General features: G+C 40.2%; 1 protein-coding gene across 7 annotated transcripts in view; it reads left to right on the top strand.

The window, feature by feature from the left end:
- The window catches only part of LOC127431796 (5'-AMP-activated protein kinase subunit gamma-2), a 91,388-nt gene that overhangs the window by 52,128 nt on the left and 19,119 nt on the right, over positions 1 to 20,141 (top strand). For 3 of the 7 annotated variants that reach the window (XR_007895654.1, XR_007895655.1, XM_051682345.1), the window contains exons 4-8: positions 393 to 589; positions 5,859 to 5,910; positions 9,636 to 9,745; positions 10,790 to 10,837; positions 15,843 to 15,924. Coding sequence is in view for 4 of the 7 variants with exons in the window: in XM_051682345.1 (XP_051538305.1) it covers positions 393 to 589; positions 5,859 to 5,910; positions 9,636 to 9,745; positions 10,790 to 10,837; positions 15,843 to 15,924 (489 nt within the window). In the remaining 3 variants the exon portion in view is untranslated. Of the gene's footprint in view, positions 1 to 392; positions 590 to 5,858; positions 5,911 to 6,210; positions 6,392 to 9,425; positions 9,494 to 9,635; positions 9,746 to 10,789; positions 10,838 to 15,842; positions 15,925 to 20,141 lie in introns of those variants that run through there. The other 4 variants (XR_007895656.1, XM_051682346.1, XM_051682348.1 and 1 more) reach the window with 3 other exon arrangements.

The following is a 20,141-nucleotide window of genomic DNA, read 5'->3' on the forward strand; positions in this document are numbered from 1 at the left end:
TGAAATGCTGGCCAATTCAGATAAAGAGCACATACACATACCACCTTATTAGGTACACATTTACACATACTTATTCATGCGATTATCTAATCAGCCAGTCATGTGGCAGCAGTGCAATGCATAAAATCATGCAGATACGGGTCAGGAGCTTCAGTTAATATTCACATCAACCATCAGAAATGGGAAAAAAATTTGTTCTCAGTGATTTCGATCGTAGCATGATTTTTGGTGCCAGACGGGCTGTTTGAGTATTTCTATAACTGCTGATCTCCTGGGCTTTTAAAGTTTCAGGCATCAGATGGTTAAGATAGGAAAGAAAAAATTATTTTAGCATTGAAAAAATCCTCTGTGTGAAATATTTGACACATTTGATCTTCTATTTGTATATACAGCCTCTGGGATTAGCACATCACCCACTACTCCAACACAACTGACCAAGCAGACTCCAGCATTTCTTCTAGAAGTCAGTCGAAATGACACTGTGCATCGTTCCTCCTCCTCCACCCTCGACACTGGACAGCACCACAGCCTACCTACTGCCAAACCGCCTCCCAGTCCCTGCTCAGCACCTATATCTACCTCACATGTGGTGAGTGATCTGAAGCAAATATTGCAGCAGTCTGGGATTGACATACTTGTTAGGATCACATTTATAAATCTGAGCAATTTTCTGCATCATTAATTTTCAAGTGATTAACAGTAAGAACATACAGATTAATAAAACAAATACAAGCACAAGCAGCATGAGAGACAATGCCTAACAAAGCTTGACAGAACTTATTAAAGCACTTTACAATAAGGTTCTAAATTTTAACATTTGTAAATGCATTAGGTATCATGAACTAGCAATGAGAAAAGTTTTTACAGCATTGATTAAACTTGATTTACAGCATTGATTTATAAATATGATTTGTTTATTGGTATTTCATGTTAGTTCAGAATGTATTAATAAATTTTAGCATATGGTTCATGTAAAAAAGGTATTAGTATAAGTACTGTATATGTTTTTCAAAGGAATGCAACATTATTTGAAAGAAAGGAATATTCCAGGTTCAATACAAGTTAGGCTCAGTTGACAGTATTTGTGGTATGATGCCCTTACAGTGGAAGTGAATGGGGCCAATCAATAAGTTAAAATAATCACTGTTTCAGAAGTATAGCCACAAGACCTAAACAATGTGTGTTAACATGATTTTAGTGTGCTAAAATCACTTACTAACCTTTTCTGTGTAAAGTTACAGTATATCCAACTTTACAATTTCATTGTAATGATGACGTAACAGTAAACCCAAAAACCTTAAAATGACCATAAAAACAATGATTTAAACAACTTTACAGCTCAAATAATACACGTTTGAACAGAAGAATTAATATAATTGCTTTTATAAAATTATAAGCATCATGTTTCTGCCATTAAACCCTCCAAAAATTGTCCCCATTTATTTCCATTGTAAGTGCCTCACTGTAACCTTGATTTTTGCTTTTTTTTTTTTTTTTTTTAAGTAAAGGAGGGATGAGTCAATTTTTTTTATTTTGTTGTAATCAACATTATGCCACAAATGCTGTCGATTGAGCTTAACTAAAAATAGTCCTTTAATGATTAAAAATGCTTGCGCGCACTTTTATGCGGTTTAAAATCGAAAGGGTCTCTTAATGTTATAGGACTATTGTCAAACTCTGTTCTTTATTAATCTAAAAGATTTCTTAAAACAGCTGCACAACACTTTAACAAAACTCGCCAGCCCCTGTCGATGGATGTAATTACATTTTTGCGGCTCAACCCGCTGACCGTTTATCACATTCTCAAGCCAAAATCAATACAGCAGTCACCATCTGCAATGCTGTTGTCATTGCCTCCTGCCTGCTAATGTAAGCAGAGGTCCATGGCTGTGCTCTACAGATGTGTTATCTACTACACATTTATCTTAAAACGCATTGCCTTTACTCTTTCTAGCTCTGTCATACATAAACTTTTGGTTGAGGTAGCTTGCTCTGCACTTGTTAAATGATCAAATAACCTATGAAATCACTAAGCCAAACTGTTCCATGTTTGCTGCAGTATGATACCTAATAACTTCAGATCCTCCTAAATCAGGGTAGTCTTGCCCAAGAGGGGAAGCTCCTCTATTTCAAATGTTAGACCACCCTCCACAACAATCTTCAGTATGTTTTCCAATCTTTCCTACTAAAACAAGAACAAGAAATTGCACTGTAATATTAACAGTTCACCCAAATTTCTGTCATTATTTAATCACCCTCATGCTGTTCCAAACATGTATGGCTTTCTTTCTACTGTGGGCAACATAAATGTGGCAGAAATTTGGCCACAGTCACCAATCATTTTCATTGCATGAAAAAACAAATGCAATTTAAATGAATGGTGACTGAGGTTAACATTTCCATTTGTGTTCCACGGATAACAGAACATCCCTCACATTTCAGTGAAATAATGTCTAATTATCTTTAGCAACATCTGATAATTATCTCTCAGTTTTTCTCATCAATTGTACCACTGATCCGTTGCTGTGTGATGAGTGCAGGTCTCCCGGTCAATATGGGTGAACAGAATTAATGCTGGTCAGACAGCTTCACTTTCCTGGGTTAGTACTGAGTTACTTTTTGAAAACGTTCCCATTGCTTGAATGTAAATGCCTAGATGTGTGAATTAACATATTTTCTCTCTGCCATTATGAGTTTGTTTACTTTTAATGTGTATTAGGGGCAGATTGTTTTTCTCAAAAGGGCTCATGTAGGATAGCCACACCCAGTGATTCATCAGGCAGGAATTTGGGAACAGTTCCTTCTAATTACCCTCCATACCAGATGCTGCTCTGGGAAAGGGCCTAAATGCAGTTGTGTTAAATAGGCCATATGATGGCATCTCCACTGGAGCCTAGGTCTTTGTAATTTTATAGCATGTCAAACAAGGGTCATACTGTATATTTAAAGGGATCAAATGCAGGTCCATCCTTTATAAGTCCAAAATGGTCTATTTTGGGGGCAGAAAAACTGAGAAAGTTGCAGGAGGTAAAGAAAGTGTCACAGACATCATTGCTGCACTGAAAATGTGCAAGGACAGTCATTTTGTATATTCCAGATAGACAGTTATGTTCTGAAGCTGTGGATGTTTTAGGACAAATGGACAGATATAACGTGGGAATAACATTGTTCATCATTGAAACCATTCACAAAGACCAAAGAGAAAAGAAAGTAGGGAAAAGAATGTTCAGTCTTGTAATGACATTAATAAGGCCAAGCATATTAATAAAATGATTGCAATATTGAGTCTATTTTGGCAAATAAGTCATCCACAAGTGTTAAAAGGATAGTTCACCCAAAAATGAAAATTCTCTCATCATTTACTCACCCTCATGCCATCCCAGATGTGTATGACTTTCTTTCTTCTGCTGAACACAAACAAAGATTTTTAGAAGAATATTTCAGCTCTGTTGGTCCATACAATGCAAGTTAATGGATACCAAAACTCTGAAGCTCTAAAAGGACATACAGGCAGTATAAAAGTAATCCATATGACTCCAGTGGTTAAATCCATATCTTCAGAAGCAATATGATAGGTGTGGGTGAGAAACAGATCAATATTTAAGTCCTTTCTTACTATCAATCTCCACTTTCACATTCTTCTTCTTGTATTTTTGGCGATTTACATTCTTCATGCATATCTCCACCTACTGGGCAGGGAGGAGAATTTATAGTAAAACAGGACTTAACAATTGACCCTTTGTTATGCGCCACCCCCCTTGGTTATGGTTGCTCGCTCTGACAAACTCTGCAGAGCTCCCCATAGGAATGAATGGGAGATTACCATGAACAGTTCAGTTTTATTTTCTCAGAAACAGAATGGATAATATTATGTGGGATGGAATTAAGAGTGACATTGTAAAGCATATTTATCTGACTTTTTTATTTAAAGAAATGTTTAAATTACACAGTAATTGAAAATTGTTGAGACTGTGAATCAGAATTGAGGCAAATGATTATCACAGTCACTTGAAAAGAGAAAAGCATAATTTGATAGCAATTACAAACCTCATAACATTAGTGTAAGTAAACAGAACTGCTTATAACGTCTCATAACACACTAATCTTGATGCTGTGTACTCTTTATTTACTATCACCCTTAACTAAGACCTGAATCAATACCTAACTGAATTAACGTTAGATTATTAGCTTTAATTTACCTTGGAGCAATTGTAGGGTGTCCTCGCTGATGTTATACATGTTCATATGAGGAATGACACTTTAATCCATAGCATTCTCTTCTCAATATTTATTTAAAGATTTTTTTAAAAAGAAAGAAAAAAAAAAAAAAAAACACTGTGTGTATCTTCTCAAGGTACCTCGTGTCACTATAACAAGTGACCCAGCAACAACGTTTATTTTTTTTTTTTACATTTTTTGGATCATTTTGATATAAATCCTGCTTAAGACTACTCAAACACACATTACTCCCATTGGCTCTCATTGTAAAAAGGCAAATGCTTGTCAGAGAAATGGTGGCGGGGCAACATTTGCTAAGACAGGATTGGTCAGAAACGCATTTAAGGCGGGGCTTAGCGAAGGGTCAAAAGGGTCAACTCAACCACACCTATCATATCACTTCTGAATATATGGATATAACCACTGGAGACAATTGGATTCATTTTATGCTGCCTTTATGTGCTTTTTGGAGCTTCAAATATCTGGTACCCATTCAATTGTGCTGTAAAGACCTTCAGAGCTTAGATATTATTCTAAAAATCGGCAGAAAAAAGAAAGTCATACAAATCTGGGATGGTTTGTAAACAATGAGAGAATTTTAATTTTTTGGTGTACTATCCCTTTAACAATTCAGGGGGAATTCCCTAATATGGTCAAATAAGCACTTCCTAGAAACAAAGGAAGGCGGAGAAACTTCACTATTGAAATATAAGCTTCAATTTATTATCCCTCTTATCTGTCTGGTTTACATCTACGCAGTCTATTTTGACAGTTTAAAGGGCTGTTCAGAGAAAAAAAGCGAAATGCAACAAATAGAACGCAGGTGTCACTCTCGAGCCGCGTTTTTTTTTTACCAAATTAAGTTCTTTTTAACTTGACACTGTGTCTAAAAAACTCGGCGCTCCTACGCTAGACCCTGATAACACAAAGACGTCCGTCAAGCGAATGTTTACATAGAAAAACAATTGAAAAACAGCGCCGACTGACGCTAAAACGCTTTCGGTGTGAACATCCCCTACTTGATATCGGGCTCTTTGATCTTTTACAAGTCTGTCATGTAATATGGAAGCATTGGCAAATTTGTTGCAGGTTTGAACAGGTTTTCTCCATTCGCGCTTAAAATTACACTGTTTTACTCTCTGTGCCAGCCAGTGGCAGCTCGCGACTGCAGCAAATTGGAACAGACCATTTGTACAGGACCGGAGGGGGTGGGTCTCTTATGACTGACTTCACATTGTGAACAGAAATAATGTGGACATAGAAACTGACTGGTCTGTTTTTGTTTGTCCCCCCCCCGACACTTCGGTTTACATTGACGGAGCAAAACGCGTGAAACGTTTCGTCATGCTACACGGCGATACATTGTAACAGTTTTACAGTAGTTTGCACGGGAGGTACATAGTAACATTGAACCTTCTAGTTCGCGGCTACTGCGCTCACTGTCTACTGTGCTCACTGTCTACTGTATCCTTTATTAAACTTTGACAAGAGCCCGGCGGACAGCCAACTTCCGATCTCACCGTCTGCCTGCCAGCGTGTGTACTGTATATATGTGTGTGTGTGAGTGGACAGAGAGAGGAGAGAGCAGCTTGAGATCGCCTCGTCTGTTCTTGACTCTGTCCATTGCCTCTGGTTCACAGGTTCACGGTATATCTGAAGACATGCTGGAGAAACTCGATCTCGAGGATGAAGGTAAGCCTCTCGGAGATTAATATGTTGCTCTGATTAACTCATGCTGAAACATCCGCTTCGTGATTGTTGCAATCCACCCTCATTTTCTGAACCGGCTGGCTCAGCGGCTTCGCTCTCTTGACATTGTGATGCTCCTTGATGACTTTACGCATATTTTACATTCGGTATTACTTATCCCTGACACTTCTTTTAAAGCATCACCCATTCATAACGTAAGCCTGGTATAATCACGCGATCCGGATTTTCCTCTCGTCAACTGGTCATATATGGGGCACAGTGCACAAAATTTTGTCTGCAAAAGGTGTCGATTTCAAATCCAGCTGCAGCCGTGGCACGTGGCGTTTAATCGCTGGACCACACAGCGGGATTCCTAATTATGTATCGGGATCCCCGGTCGTCATTTCTAACTTGTTGGATGTAGATGCGTCAGATGATGCTATTGGCTGGAGACGTTTCCCCCACTGCAAGGAGTCCTTCTGGGGTGAGAGTAATGCCCAATATTGTTTATTTAAAAAAAAAAATTTTTTAAACAAATTTGCAGTTATTGATCATGTAAACAATATTTGTTGTTCTTTGCCATGACTTAAGTGAGTAAATTCAACAATTTCAATATTCTAAAATGAAAATGCAGAAAAAAAGAAAAGAAAAATCACACTTTTTCTCTGAACACATTTCAGCTGATATACCTTTTTCACAGACTGTGATGACGTGTTTCCACCTTATTTGTCAGCATATATATATATTATACATTTTTTAAATATTGAGTGTAAATTTATAACATTATGCTTTGTGTTATATTACCCTGGAATTAGTTTTAAAAAACGAATGATCACAGATGCGAGGGGTTTTCGATTACAGCTGCTGAGAGAGTGACAGTAAATTTGGCATCTTCTCCCATTTTACTGTCTTAAACCACCACTCTCTATTTTTTCCTCTTCTTGAAAGTCATTTGTTATGAGGAGGAGGGCGGGGCCGGGCCATGAGTGCTCACAGCCGGCCCCCAATTGGGCTAATCAGCGGAGGAGGCGGAAACCAGTGGCGGACTGGCCATTGGGAGAACCGTGACTTTTCCTGGTGGGCTGGCCACGAAATGGGGCCGCATGGGCCGCCGCGTTATGCAGAACACTCCACAAAACGGCACCGCGATATGCATAAAATAATTTTGGGCCAGTTTCTATGTAAAATCCTAGGCAGAATTTTCTTCCCAGTACGCCCCTGGCGGGAACCGGCTGAACAGTCAAAGTAATATGTAATTTAAATAAAAAGACACAAATACACACACGGCAGCTGCGTGTGGCTCTCTCTCCCGAACTGCCGCATCCGGCTCGGCCTTATCCCTCTCCTTGGCTGATTAGCCCAACTGGGGGCCGGCCGTGCGCACACATGGCCCGGCCCCGCCCTCCTCCTCATCACATCATTCAAACCTAAGAATGGATTTTTTTCTTTTGGTCTTGGAGCAAATGGGTAAGAGATAATAATATTTGCTGTGATCTCCCATTCACCGCTGTCGAAGTTTACCCTGCAAAAGTTTACTTCCATGTCCCAAAACCCGGAGTGTGGAAAAGGTCTATTCAGAAAACTTGTGAGTTCATGGCTCCCTGCCAATCTCAAGCATGGGGGCAGGGATTAGCTCTTTGTTTGACCAATGGATGACTTGGATATGTTTGGAAACCTACTTCATTTTTGCAATTCTGTTTGCTACAAACAAAGTGGCACTGAAAGCACTCACAGCATCTTTAAGTACAAAAAATAATTTTTATTAACTCAATGGTATTGTGCCAATATTTTTAAAGACCCCCATGAAATGTTTTGAGCATAGTTTTCCTGTGCTGACATATTTTCTATTGAAACAGGAATTTGGGACGGGTCATATCGAAGAACTTATTCCTTTAAAAAATATATAAATAAAATAAAATCACACGCGAACTGTAATTTTCTATTTGGAAGCAGGTGGTATTTATAATTTAGGGGGAGGAGACTTTCTTATTCTAGAGAGCATTTTAATAGACAAAAATTTGGATATGCCAATGAGTGTAAGATGAGTCATTATTTTTGTTCCATTTTCCAGGAAGAGAAAGACTGTACATTTCTGCTCAAATTGAATTGTTTTCAACTTTTATGAGTACACTAGCACATAGATATCCTCAAAACTGACAGATATAGACGAAAAGCCATAAAACTCCCATTTTAGTTTTATTGAGTCTTTAAACATTTATTACAGCATTAGGTCTAAGTAGGAGTAGGTTCCATAGCTAGACTGAACATAGTGTGCAGTGCGACAGGGTGCAGACCAGCCCCGAAACTGTTTTCAGAGTGAACATTTTTCTCTGAAGTGCTTTCATCACCGGCAAGGTTTTTCCAGCGATATGAATCAAGCGTGTTACACTGCGAACTGGAAGTGCTAATCCAGCTATTATTTATCAAGGCTTTTTGCTGCTGTTCTTTTTGAAGCTGTCTTACATTTTCGGAGACATGGAGTAGAGGTGAGACCTTCCAGGGTTTAATGGAGCGCAAATCTGTAAATGTGCACTCTCATGCTAAGGTTGGGTTTTTCCCCAAGGTAGCTCCGGTGACAGTGTTGTTTTCAAAACCCTCTACCACGCTTAGTAAGAAATACTTTGAACACCAAGCTTTTATTGAACTCCCCACACTTAGTGAGTCATCAGTTCTGTTATTTGCTATCTGCTTTCTATGACCTGATATAGTCGGAAGAAGTGCTGTGGTCAATAAAGAACTGAAAATGCACAGTAGGTGGGCAGAGCTGTGAGTCAGAGGTAAAGTTTCTCAAAAAGCAGTGGCTAAAATAGATCTTATCTCTCATTGGAATTGCAGTGGGTGGAAACTGTCTGTCAAGGTGCATTGGGCGGCTCTGCAAGCTGCCAGCAATTGCAGACACTCAGCAGTAGAAATACTATCAGTAAGAGCTTCTTTCTCCACTAGGATCTAAGATTGATGTTTGTTGAAACAAGCTGGCTAGGTGTCCAGACTTTGGGGGACGATGCATCCTGGCATCCACCTAGACTTCACCTAATGTCTTGCAACAAAAGATTTCACTATTGTTTTCAGTCAAGACGGCTTCCGAGGAAGCAGTTCAGTGTCTAAGAATACTACTGTAAGTATTACCATGGCAACTGGCAACATTAGGCTGGATGCTGCAGAATGGAACACGTGAGAGATATCAGAATCCGTGGTTCAGTGTATTCAGGCCACGCTTTGTGTCATGCCAGATCCAGAAGAATCCTGAGATTTTTTTTTTTTTTACTAAGGCAAGCATCAATATTATTATTGCTCAAAGTTAGTATTTGAACAAATCCCTAACCCTAGTCTTCAAATTCGGCACATAACTCTTTCCGAACAGCTGTGCTGCTGTGCCACAGACATAAATGATACATCAAATAAACCATGTGGCTTGTTGAGGAGAGATGTGCTGTTACTTATCTAAGCAATTGGTCTTATTTGACTGATTGGACCTATTATTTTCAACTTGTTTTTTTTTTCTTGTTTTTTTCTAGGTACTGGTATAGTGAGCAAAGAATATTGGGATTCCAAAGCTTGTTCAGCAAATGCTTATTAATTCTTTGAAGTAATAACACCATTTAATTATAAATGCATCAGTGCTTCAGCACTCTGAGTCTGTTACTGCTTAACAACAACTTATTGACATTTAAGGATGTCTCTTTGCTTTAAAATTCACTCTGTTTTGTCCTTTATTGGTGTCTTTACAGCTGTCGAACAATCCGAGAGTGACATTTACATGCGGTTCATGAAGTCACATAAGTGCTATGACATTGTCCCTACCAGCTCCAAGCTTGTGGTCTTTGACACAACGCTGCAGGTAAGTGCTCTGTGGAAGTGTTTATGTCACAGATAAAAAAATCTATGTCAAAAATGTTTTCAATGACTTACAAAATACTTGTTCTTCGAAGTTAGTTAATGAAAGGCCATGTGTGTTTTTCAGAAAAAGAATAATGACCATATAACCAAAATAATAATTTTTTGGTTGTTTGCTAAAGGAAAGCTTCCCTGTTACTGAGTAAGCTATATATTTAGGATTATCTTCAGAAATGATATGATAGGTGTGGGCGAGAAACAGATCAATATTTAAGTTTTTTTTTTTTTTCCAGTATTTATTTTTTTTGCCCAGTAGATATGCATGAAGAATGTGAATTGCTGAAAACAAAAGAAGAATGTGAAAGTGGAGATTTATAGTAAAAAAGGACTTATATTGATCTGTTTCTCCCACACAGTTTTCATATTGCTTCTAAAGATTTAACCACTGGAGTCATATGGTTTACTTTTATGCTGCCTTTATATGCTTTTTAAAACTTCAAAGTTCCGGTCACCATTTACTTGCATTTTATGAACCTGCAGAGCTGAAATGTTAAAAAAAAAATATATATAGCAAAAGTTTAGCAAAAGAAAAAGTTATACACATCTGGAATGGCATAAGGGTGAGTAAATGATCAGAGAATTTTCATTTTTGAGTGAACTTCTATCCCTTTAAACTCTCTATATCTGTCTTGTTTCCTTTCCCTTGATGTTTCGGTCAGCAATTTCACCCCCCTAAAGTTCACACAGTGCTTTATACATATCACATATTGTACAATCAGCACGTGTGTGAGGGGGGGGAGGTTCACATATGTGCTGATTGTACAGTATGTGCTGACACACACACACAGAATTCAAAACATTTTTCATACATCAGAGGAACTGGCCTTGGAGACTGTGTCATTATATTCTTTGCCATGGCATGATTAATGTTTAATAATCTCAGATTGGGCTGGAACATCAACCAAGGAGGGAGAAAAGAAGCTTGCATGATTTATTTAAGAACACCCATGAGACCCAATGATTAACGCTTTTGTTTTGCTCCATTGAGGTATTGACAATGTTTGAAAGGACCGGCCTTCCCAAATCCTCATTAGAGGTATTTATTCCATGGAGAGGACGGTTTTTCAGTCGCCTTTAGCAAGTATGAATAACTTCTAACTTTTTTGTTAGAAGAATTTTACATGCTTGCTTATGGTTTCCCGTAATTTAGTACACTCATGCAGGTTTTATTCAAAGGCATGCGAGCTAAAATACAAAACAGAATGTTATTTCGAGCTTTGAATGAAATGTTTGCTCTACAGGTCCTTACAGGCCTGGTTGCCCCCTCAGGTTATCTACATAGTGAGTTATCATACCATAAGATAGATGGTCTGTGGAGACGTGATATCTGTGAGAATTTGTGCATCAAAATGTGTCATGTCATTTTTATATTTTATTAAAATTTGTTAAGAGTTCAGAGTTAAAGGAATATTCCGGGTTCAATACAAGTTAAGCTCAATCAACTGCATTTTTGACAATGTTGATTACCACAAATTTATTTTGACTTGTCTGTCCTTTTCTTTTAAAAAAAAAAAAAAGAAAAAAGAAGCATAAATCTGTTACAGTGAGACAATTACAATAGATGTTAATAGAGTCAATCTGTAAATTTTAAAATTCAAAGTATAGCCCCAACACATAAACAATATGTGTGTTAACATGATTTTAGTGTGATAAAATAGCTTACTAAACTTTTCTGTGCAAAGTTTTATCCAATTTTACAACTTGGTTGTAATACTCAAGTTTTAACAGAAGAATTTATGAAAGTGCTTTTATAAAATTCTAAGCTTTAAATTTCTGCTTTATACCCTTTAAAAATGATCCCATTTACTTCCTTTGCAAGTGCCTGTAACAGGACTGGTCGTATGGGAATGAGGAAGCATGGTTCAGGTATCTTCAAACACTTTATTCACAAAATAAACACTCTAACGTATGGGTAAACACTATCGCATCGCACTCTTGTGCATCACTCTCTTTCTCCCTGGACTCTGGTGTGGGCTTCTCTTATCGCTCTCCCCGGATTACTGCAATAAGAAACAGCTGTTAGACCTAATTATCACCCAGGGATGAATCCTTACCACTTCCCCTCTCCCCGGACAGACGCTCAACCACACCCTCGCCATACACCCTCCTACCGCCCAACTCAGGCCAGGGAGCCATCCGGGCTGCTCACCTCCCCCCCCCCATTTCTGGTGAGGAAATCCGTGACAGCCATCTGCACCCCGGCCTGTGGCCCACCTCAAATTTAAAAGGCTGTAACGCCAAATACCAATGGGTGATCCACGTGTTAGTATCCTTCATGCGGTGGAGCCACTGGAGCAGGGAGTGATCTGAACAGAGGGTGAAGGCCTGCCCCAACAGGTAGTAACGGAGAGTGTGGACAGCCCACTTGGTGGCCAAGCATTCCTTCTCCACGGTGCTGTACTTAGTCTCTTTCAAAGAGAGCTTCCGACTAATGTACAGCACTGGCTGTTCCTCCCCCTTCACCACCTGCGAGAGCACTACCCCCTGTCTGAAGTGTCCATCTGTAAAATAAAAGGGAGAGAGAAATCAGGTGTATGTAAAAGCGGCCCGCCACAAAGTACAGCTCTCATCTGCATAAACGCATGTTGACACTGCTCCATCAACTGGACCGGATCTGGTGCTGTCTTTTTAGTAAGATCAGTCAGTGAGCTGGTGACAGCCAAATAATTAGGAACAAACCTACGATAGTAGCCAGCCAGCCCCAGGAACTGTCTTACCTCCTTTTTGGTCTTAGGTCTCGGGCAGGCTGCAATTTCTGCAATTTTATCAATTTGGGGCTGCACCTGCCCATGGCCCAAGTGGAAGCCCAGATACCGTACCTCCGCCTGCCTAATTGCGAGCTTCTTTGGGTTTGCCGTGAGCACCGTTCACCTCAGCGACCTCAGGACATCCCTCAGATGTTGCAGATGCCGCTGCCAATCATTAATGTCAATAATGATATCGTTTAAATAGGCAGCGGTGTAAGCAACGCGCGGTCTGAGGACTCGCCGCTGGAATGTAGCCGGAGCCCCAAACCGAATGGAAGCATCACGAGTTGGTGTAAACCGAAAGGTATGGAGAAGGCCGTTTTCTCACGTGATATTGGGGTTAAGGGGATCTGCCAGTAGTCCTTTGTCAAATCCAGTGTCGAAAATAAAAACGAGCTGTGCCTAACCGATCGAGCAGTTAATCAATACGAGGCATTCGGTATGCATAAAATTTAGACACCTCGTTTACTTTCCGATAATATACATAGAACCTGACCGACCCGTCACTCTTAGGAACCAACACCACCAGGCTGGACCATTCACTGTGGGATTCCTCTATTATTCCCATCTCGAGCATAGCATCCAATTCTTCTCGTACCACTTTTTTCTTGTGCTCAGGAAGACGGTAGGGATGAGTACGTACCACTACCCCGGGCGTAGTCTCAATGTGGTGCTGTGTGAGGTATGTACGACCAGGCAGAGGCGAGAACACGTCTGTAAATTCTTTTTGCAACTTGGCAACCTCTGTGAGTTGAGGTGGCGAGAGGTGGTCTCCACAATTGACCGGGGTGAGATGATTGGCTTTTAAGTTTACCTTTGGCCTGAGTTCCGCCCTCTCCGGAACCACCGTTGCCAACATCACAGAGACTGCATCCCTCCATAATTTCAGGAGGTTGAGATGGTATATTTGACGTGCGTCATCTCTATCTGTTCGTTTTACCTCATAATCGAGATCTCCCACTCGTTGTGTGACCTCAAAGGATCCTTGCCACTTGGTGAGTAATTTGGAGCTTGATGTTGGGAGTAATACAAGTACTTTGTCTCCCAGTGCAAATTCCCGTAGCTGAGTGCCCCTTTCATACAGTCGGCTTTGACATTTTTGAGCTTGGAGAAAATTCTCCTGTGTTAGTCGACCCAAAGTGTGGAGTTTTGCTCAAAGATCAAGAATGTACTGAATTGAATTTTTACTGTTTGAAGCTCCCTCCTCCCAAGCTTCCCGCATGATGTCGAGCACACCGTGCGGCCGACGCCCATACAGCAGCTTGAATGGGGAAAACCCTGTGGAGGCTTGGGGGACCTCTCGAACTGCAAATAATAGGGGTTCGAGCCACTTATTCCAATTCCTAGCATCCTTGTGCACGAACTTACGAATCATATTTTTCAGGGTTTTATTAAATCATTCCACCTGTTTTTGGGTGATAAACACTGGTGCGAATTGATTTAATACCAATAATTCATACAATTCACGTGACGTGAACATGAACATGAAAATTAGTGCCTTGATCTGTGAGGATTGCTTTCGGAATCCCCACTCAGGAGATCATTTTGAGGAGTTCCTCTGCAACACTGTGTGCTGAGATATTGCGCAGAAGCACTACTTCCGGGTATCGCGTTGCGTAATCCACCAGAACTAACACAAAGCAATGCACTCATACAGTCCTTTCTAATGGCCCGACGAGGTCCATACCAATTCTATCGAAGGGGACCTCGATCAATGGAAGGGGGCGCAATGCACTTTTGGGGCGGCCGGCAGATTCGCCAGCTGATATTCATGGCATGCCGCACATCACATGCGGACATCCCCATGAATGCACAGCAAATAGAAACGGACCATTTGGTGGTTTAAAGCTTTTTCTTGCCCTAAGTGACCCACCATCGGATTATGATGAGCTGTCTGGAATAGCATTTCCCAACGGCTTTTCGGTATTAACAATTAGGTTGTACCCTCTTTTGTCTGAGCGTCCTGCATCACTCGATACAACCTATCTTTAATAATTGAAAAATATGGATATGTGAGTACAACGTCTGGCCAGAGGCGTTGACCATCACCATCATCAGCCCCATGCCCAAAGCCTCATCTTGAACCAAACATTGGTGGATAGGGGTTTGATTACAACCGGTATCCACCAAGGCTTGATATGTATTTTCCCTGATACTCACAGGTATGCGGTACGTTCCAGCCAGATCGGGAGCAGCCCTTGGGGTGTCGGGGACCCGGACCAACATCCCCAGTTCCATCACAGAGCATTGGTCCTGGAAATGCCCTGGCTCCCCGCAACTCCAGCAAGCCGGCCCAGACGCTATGCCCACAGCTACGGCAGCGATTTCACCAACCTGGGGGGAACAACGAGAAGAGACAGGGGGAACCACCGGCTGGACAAGCTGTTGAGGTCCGGGCTCACGGCTGAGCTTGGCTCCTGGTGTATGAAGCTCCGGAGCACCTGCCAGTCCTTCACTTGAGCCCGGAGAATTCCCTGGAAACACTGGTCTTGGTCTCGGCCTGGTGTTGAGCCTGGTGCATGCTGGCGAGGACTCCATGATGGCGTATTGTCTTCCTCAAGTTTCCTGGGTTTCGGCACCACTGTAACAGGACTGGTCGTATGGGAATGAGGAAGCATGGTTCAGGTATCTTCAAACACTTTATTCGCAAAATAAACACTCTAACGTATGGGTAAACACTATCGCATCGCACTCCTGTACATCACTCTCTCTCTCCCTGGACTCTGGCGTGGGCTCCTCTTATCACCTCCCCGGATTACTGCAACAAGAAACAGCTGTTAGACATAATTATCACCCAATTATCGTCCTTGAATCCTTACCGCTTGCCCTCTCCCGGACGTACGCTCAACCGCGCCCTTGCCACAGTGCCTCACTGAAACTGAAAAAAAAGAAAAATTCTTTAAAAAAATAATTTTTGTGGTAATCAACATAATGCCACAAATGCTGTCTATTGAGCTTAACTTTTATTGAATCGAGAATATTCCTTTAACATGTTTGCAATATGAATTTCTCATTGATTCTCTAGTTAACAGATTATACATTTTAGCATGCGGCTAAATGTGTAGACCGCAACGAGCATGTGTGTGGTTAAAATGCAGAATATACTGGTTTAGACTCCATACTTGTGTGTGTACATACTGCAGTGCATACTCGTGTACATCATATTTATTCCATACGATATGAGATGTTTGAAATTTATAGAGCCTTCTCTCTGTCACTGCACACTGGTGCAGAAAAACATGAAATGGTGTGATATGTAATATGTATGCAAATGCCTTCTCATGTTCCCTGCAGGTTAAAAAGGCCTTTTTTGCCCTGGTAGCCAATGGGGTTCGAGCCGCCCCTCTGTGGGAGACCAAGAAACAGAGTTTTGTGGGTAAGTATAGTGATAAACTGTGAAATCAAACATGGCACCTTTTGATTTGAGTGGCAAGGGCCATGTTTGAAGGACCTGATCTGATAAATCTTGAGGAAATAGGCATTATGGATATTACAATTCTCAGTGCCCATTGGAAACTTTCATCTTTTCAGTATTTTCCTTATCTGCGGCTTCTTAAACCGAGGGTTGAAAGTGGAGCTGGTCTTTGGCAGACTCTCTGAGGGAGTGTAATATATACATCTAGATCTCTGGCCTAGAGAAGAGATTCAGATGGGAGATGATCCTTCCAGTCACCCTCACAGCACTCAGCAGTCCACTGATACAGAATCTTATCTTTTACCATGACAAAACTGCTCAAAATAGAAGCATGTACTGACCGGAGTCGCAGTGTTTTCCTCAGGCTCGGCTAGTTAGTGAAGTAATGATCTCTCTGCGAGTTAAGATGAATTGGCAATCAAGTGGAAACATTTAAGAGCTTTCTATGAAATAATGTGAAGGAAATGGTCAGTCAGTTACTGCAGTGTGAAATTAAAGACAACATGAAACTGCATCCACAAATTGGACTGCAGATGTTAAGCTATGATATTACTGGTTGGTTAATAATTATTTTTTCACCCAAGCAGTGGTTACTTTACAGCAGAAAAAAAAAATAACTTGTTTCAAAAGGAGAACAAGTTATTACATTTTTAATGAAAAAAAAAAAAAAAGCTTTATAATAACATGTCCAAGTTAATTGTGCACAGTAAGACTAGAGACACTTTTTAAAGAAAGTAAAAAGGCATATTGTCTTAGTCATAGTTGTCATGGTTCACCAAAAATTAAAATGTACCATTTTAAATGTTAAATTTTCTCAGCATTAGGTTGTTCCAACCCCATATGACTTTCCCTCTTCCATGGAACATGAAAAGGAGACATTTTTTAAAATGTTGTTGCTGCTTTTTTTTGTTTGTTTTTCCATTCAATGAAAGTGAATAGGGTAATTGCGCTGTCAAGCTTAAAAAATGACAAAGAAAGCACCATAAATGTAGTCCATATGACTCATGCATTATATAAAGTCTTCTGAACCCATACGATAGCTTTGTGTGAGAATCAGACTGATATTTAAGTAATTATTCACTGAAAATCATTCCCTCCACCATAGCCCTAAAATCATGACTGAATATACATTTTTGGGGTGAACTTTTCCTTTAAGAGATACTTTCCTTTTCCTAGATTCCTTTATAATGTCCTCTATAACCCAGTTTAAGTTTGCCTTCATTCCAGGAAACTTGTCCTCTCATTATAAAGGAGTCATGCTCGGAGACCAACCACAGGGATTGAATGAGTCATATTTGAGGAAAGTCATGAGTGTCCTGAGAGAGTGACTCAGACTGATCCACAACACACCTGCACACTATTAGAACATGCCAAACAATGTGACTCTTTCCACTGAAGACCAAATAAACACATATCAAATATCTAACTGTAAATAGACATCCTCAGGGGTATATAGTGACAGTCCTATCCACTACAGACTCAATAGAAGTATGACAGATAGACTAAAGGAGTGCCAGTTTTCTGTTAAATATGATATTATCCATTTAGTCTTGGCCTGTCCCTTTATGTTGCCAGCTGTGCTCAAATTTGCAGTGTAAATGGACTGTTTTGTTAGATTTGTCTGTTCTTCTGAAGCTGCTGGTCTGTTCTGTTCTACTTTGGCCTACGTAAGCCTGTCAGTGTTGATGAAGGACCTAAAGTGCTGAGTTACTTACCTTACTGCAAATACAGGCCTTACTGGTTTCCTGTTTATTAATGCAGAAGGTTAAATAGAACCTGTGTGTGTATGTCAGATGGAGGGGAGAGTGTGCAGGTGGAGGCGTGGGCGGTGATATTAATTAGAAAGGATTATGAAACTTTCCCTCTGAGAGGTCTGTTAGGAGCGTCTGTGAGACTAACTCAGCTAAGGCATTGCTGGAAATGAAGCATCTTGACTCTGATGAGGGGGTTATTTGTAAAACTTCACAGTAATTTGAGTTCAACACAACCTTTTTGAGACTTCGAGCTCCATTTTCATGAGTCCACAAAGCACATTACTACACGCCAAGACCGTGCACAACATCTTATCCAGTTTTCATGAGAGCGCTAATTCCAAGAGCAATTTTCATACCAGTGCAAAATCTACCCATCTGTAGGTGTATACGCGCAAACTAAAATGTCACTGCAAAAGTGGCCGGTGGAAGAATTTGGACAGAGTAAAAAAATGTTTTTACCACTTTGTTATTTTTATTATATTTTTATTTTGTTTGAAATGTAATTTGAATTTAGACATATTTCTGGTTAAAATAAAAATTGTTTCAATACAGTGCATTCAGAAAGTATTCAGTCATTTTTTTCACATTTTGATCTGTTGCAGCCTTATGCTAAAATGCTTTAAATTATTTTTTTTTACATCAATCTACACTCCATACCCCATAATAACAAAGCAAAAACCAATTTTTTTTATAACTTTTCAAATTTATTAAAAAGAAAAAACTGAAACATCACATTGACATTAGTATTCAGACCCTTTGCTGTGACACTTGAAATTTAGCTCAGGTGCATCCCATTTCTCTGGATCATCTTTGAGATGTTTCTACACTTTGACTGGAGTCAACCTGTGGCAAATTCAATTGATTTTCTTTTTATATAACTATTGAGAACAAGTGAATTGTTATACTGACGAAGGCAGATAGCCGAAATGTTTGTACTATTTTTATCTCCTGCTTGAACCTAATAAAGTATTTTTAGAGTGCAGACCTTTTTGCATTTTCAAATTCAACTGATTGGACATGGTTTTGAAAGGCACACACCTGTCTATATAAGGTCTCACAGCTGAAAATGCATATCAGAGCAAAAACCAAGCCATGAGGTCAAAGGAACTGCCTGCAGAGCTCAGAGACAGAATTGTGTTGAGGCACAGATCTGGGGAAGGCAAAAACATTTCAGCTGCATTGAAAGTTCCCAAGAGCACAGTGGCCTCCATAGTTCTTAAATGGAATAAGTTTGGAGCAACCAGGACTCTTCCTAGAGCTGGCCGCCTGGCCAAACTGAGTAATCGGGGGAGAAGGGCCTTGGTAAGAGAGGTGACCAAGAAACCGATGGTCACTCTGGTTGAGCTCCAGAGATCATGTGTGGAGATGGGAGAAACTTGTAGAAGTACAGCCATCACTGCAATACTCCACCGATCTGGGCTTTATGGCAGAGTGGCCAGACTGAAGCCTCTAATGAGTGCAAGACATGTAAAAAGCACCTAAAGGACTCTCAGACTGTGAGAACGAAGATTCTATGGTCTGATGAAATGAAGATTGAACTGTTTGGCCTCAATTCCAAGAGTCATATCCGGAGGAAACCAGGTGAAGCATGGTGGTGGTAGCATCATGCTGTGGGGGTGTTTTTCAGTGGCAGGGACTTGGGTACTGGTCAGGGCTGAAGGAAAGCTGAATTCAGCAAAATACAGAGATATCCTTAATGAAAACCTGGTCCAGAGCGCTCAGGACCTAAGACTGGGCAGAAGGTTCACATTCCAACAGGACAATGACCCTAAGCACACAGCCAAGACAATGCAAGAGTGGCTTAGGGACAACTCTGAATGTCCTTGAGTGGCCCAGCCAGAGCCCAGACTTGAACCCAATTGAACAACTCTGGAGAGATCTGAAAATGGCTGTCCACCGACGTTCGCCATCCAACCTGACAGAGCTTGAGAGGATCTGCAGAGAAGAATGGCAGAAAATCCCCAAATCCAGGTGTGCAAAGCTTGTCATATACCTAAAAATACTTGAGGCTGTAATCACTGTCAAAGGTGCTTCAGCTAAGTACTGAGTTGAGAGTCTGAATACTAATGTCAATGTGATATTTAATTTGCAAATTCATTAAAAAGAAAAAAACTTTTCGAAAATCTGGTTTTTGCTTTGTCGTCATGGGCTATGGAGTGTAGATTGAGGTGCAAAAAAATAAAAAAAAATAATTTAAAGCGTTTTAGCCTAAGGCTGCAACATAACAAAATGTGAAAAAAATGAAGGGGTCTGAATAATTTCTGAATGCACTGTAAATTAATAAAAAATGTTTAAATCAAAATCGACCAGTAGAAGTTAAGTGTGTGCCAATACAATCCCTCTTAATACTAGCCATGATTTGTGTGTCAGTAGATGAAAACAATTAATAATACTTACATTCTAACGGAGCCTACATCTATATCC

Source organism: Myxocyprinus asiaticus, chromosome 41 (genome assembly GCF_019703515.2).
Source record: "Myxocyprinus asiaticus isolate MX2 ecotype Aquarium Trade chromosome 41, UBuf_Myxa_2, whole genome shotgun sequence".
NCBI lineage: Eukaryota > Metazoa > Chordata > Actinopteri > Cypriniformes > Catostomidae > Myxocyprinus > Myxocyprinus asiaticus.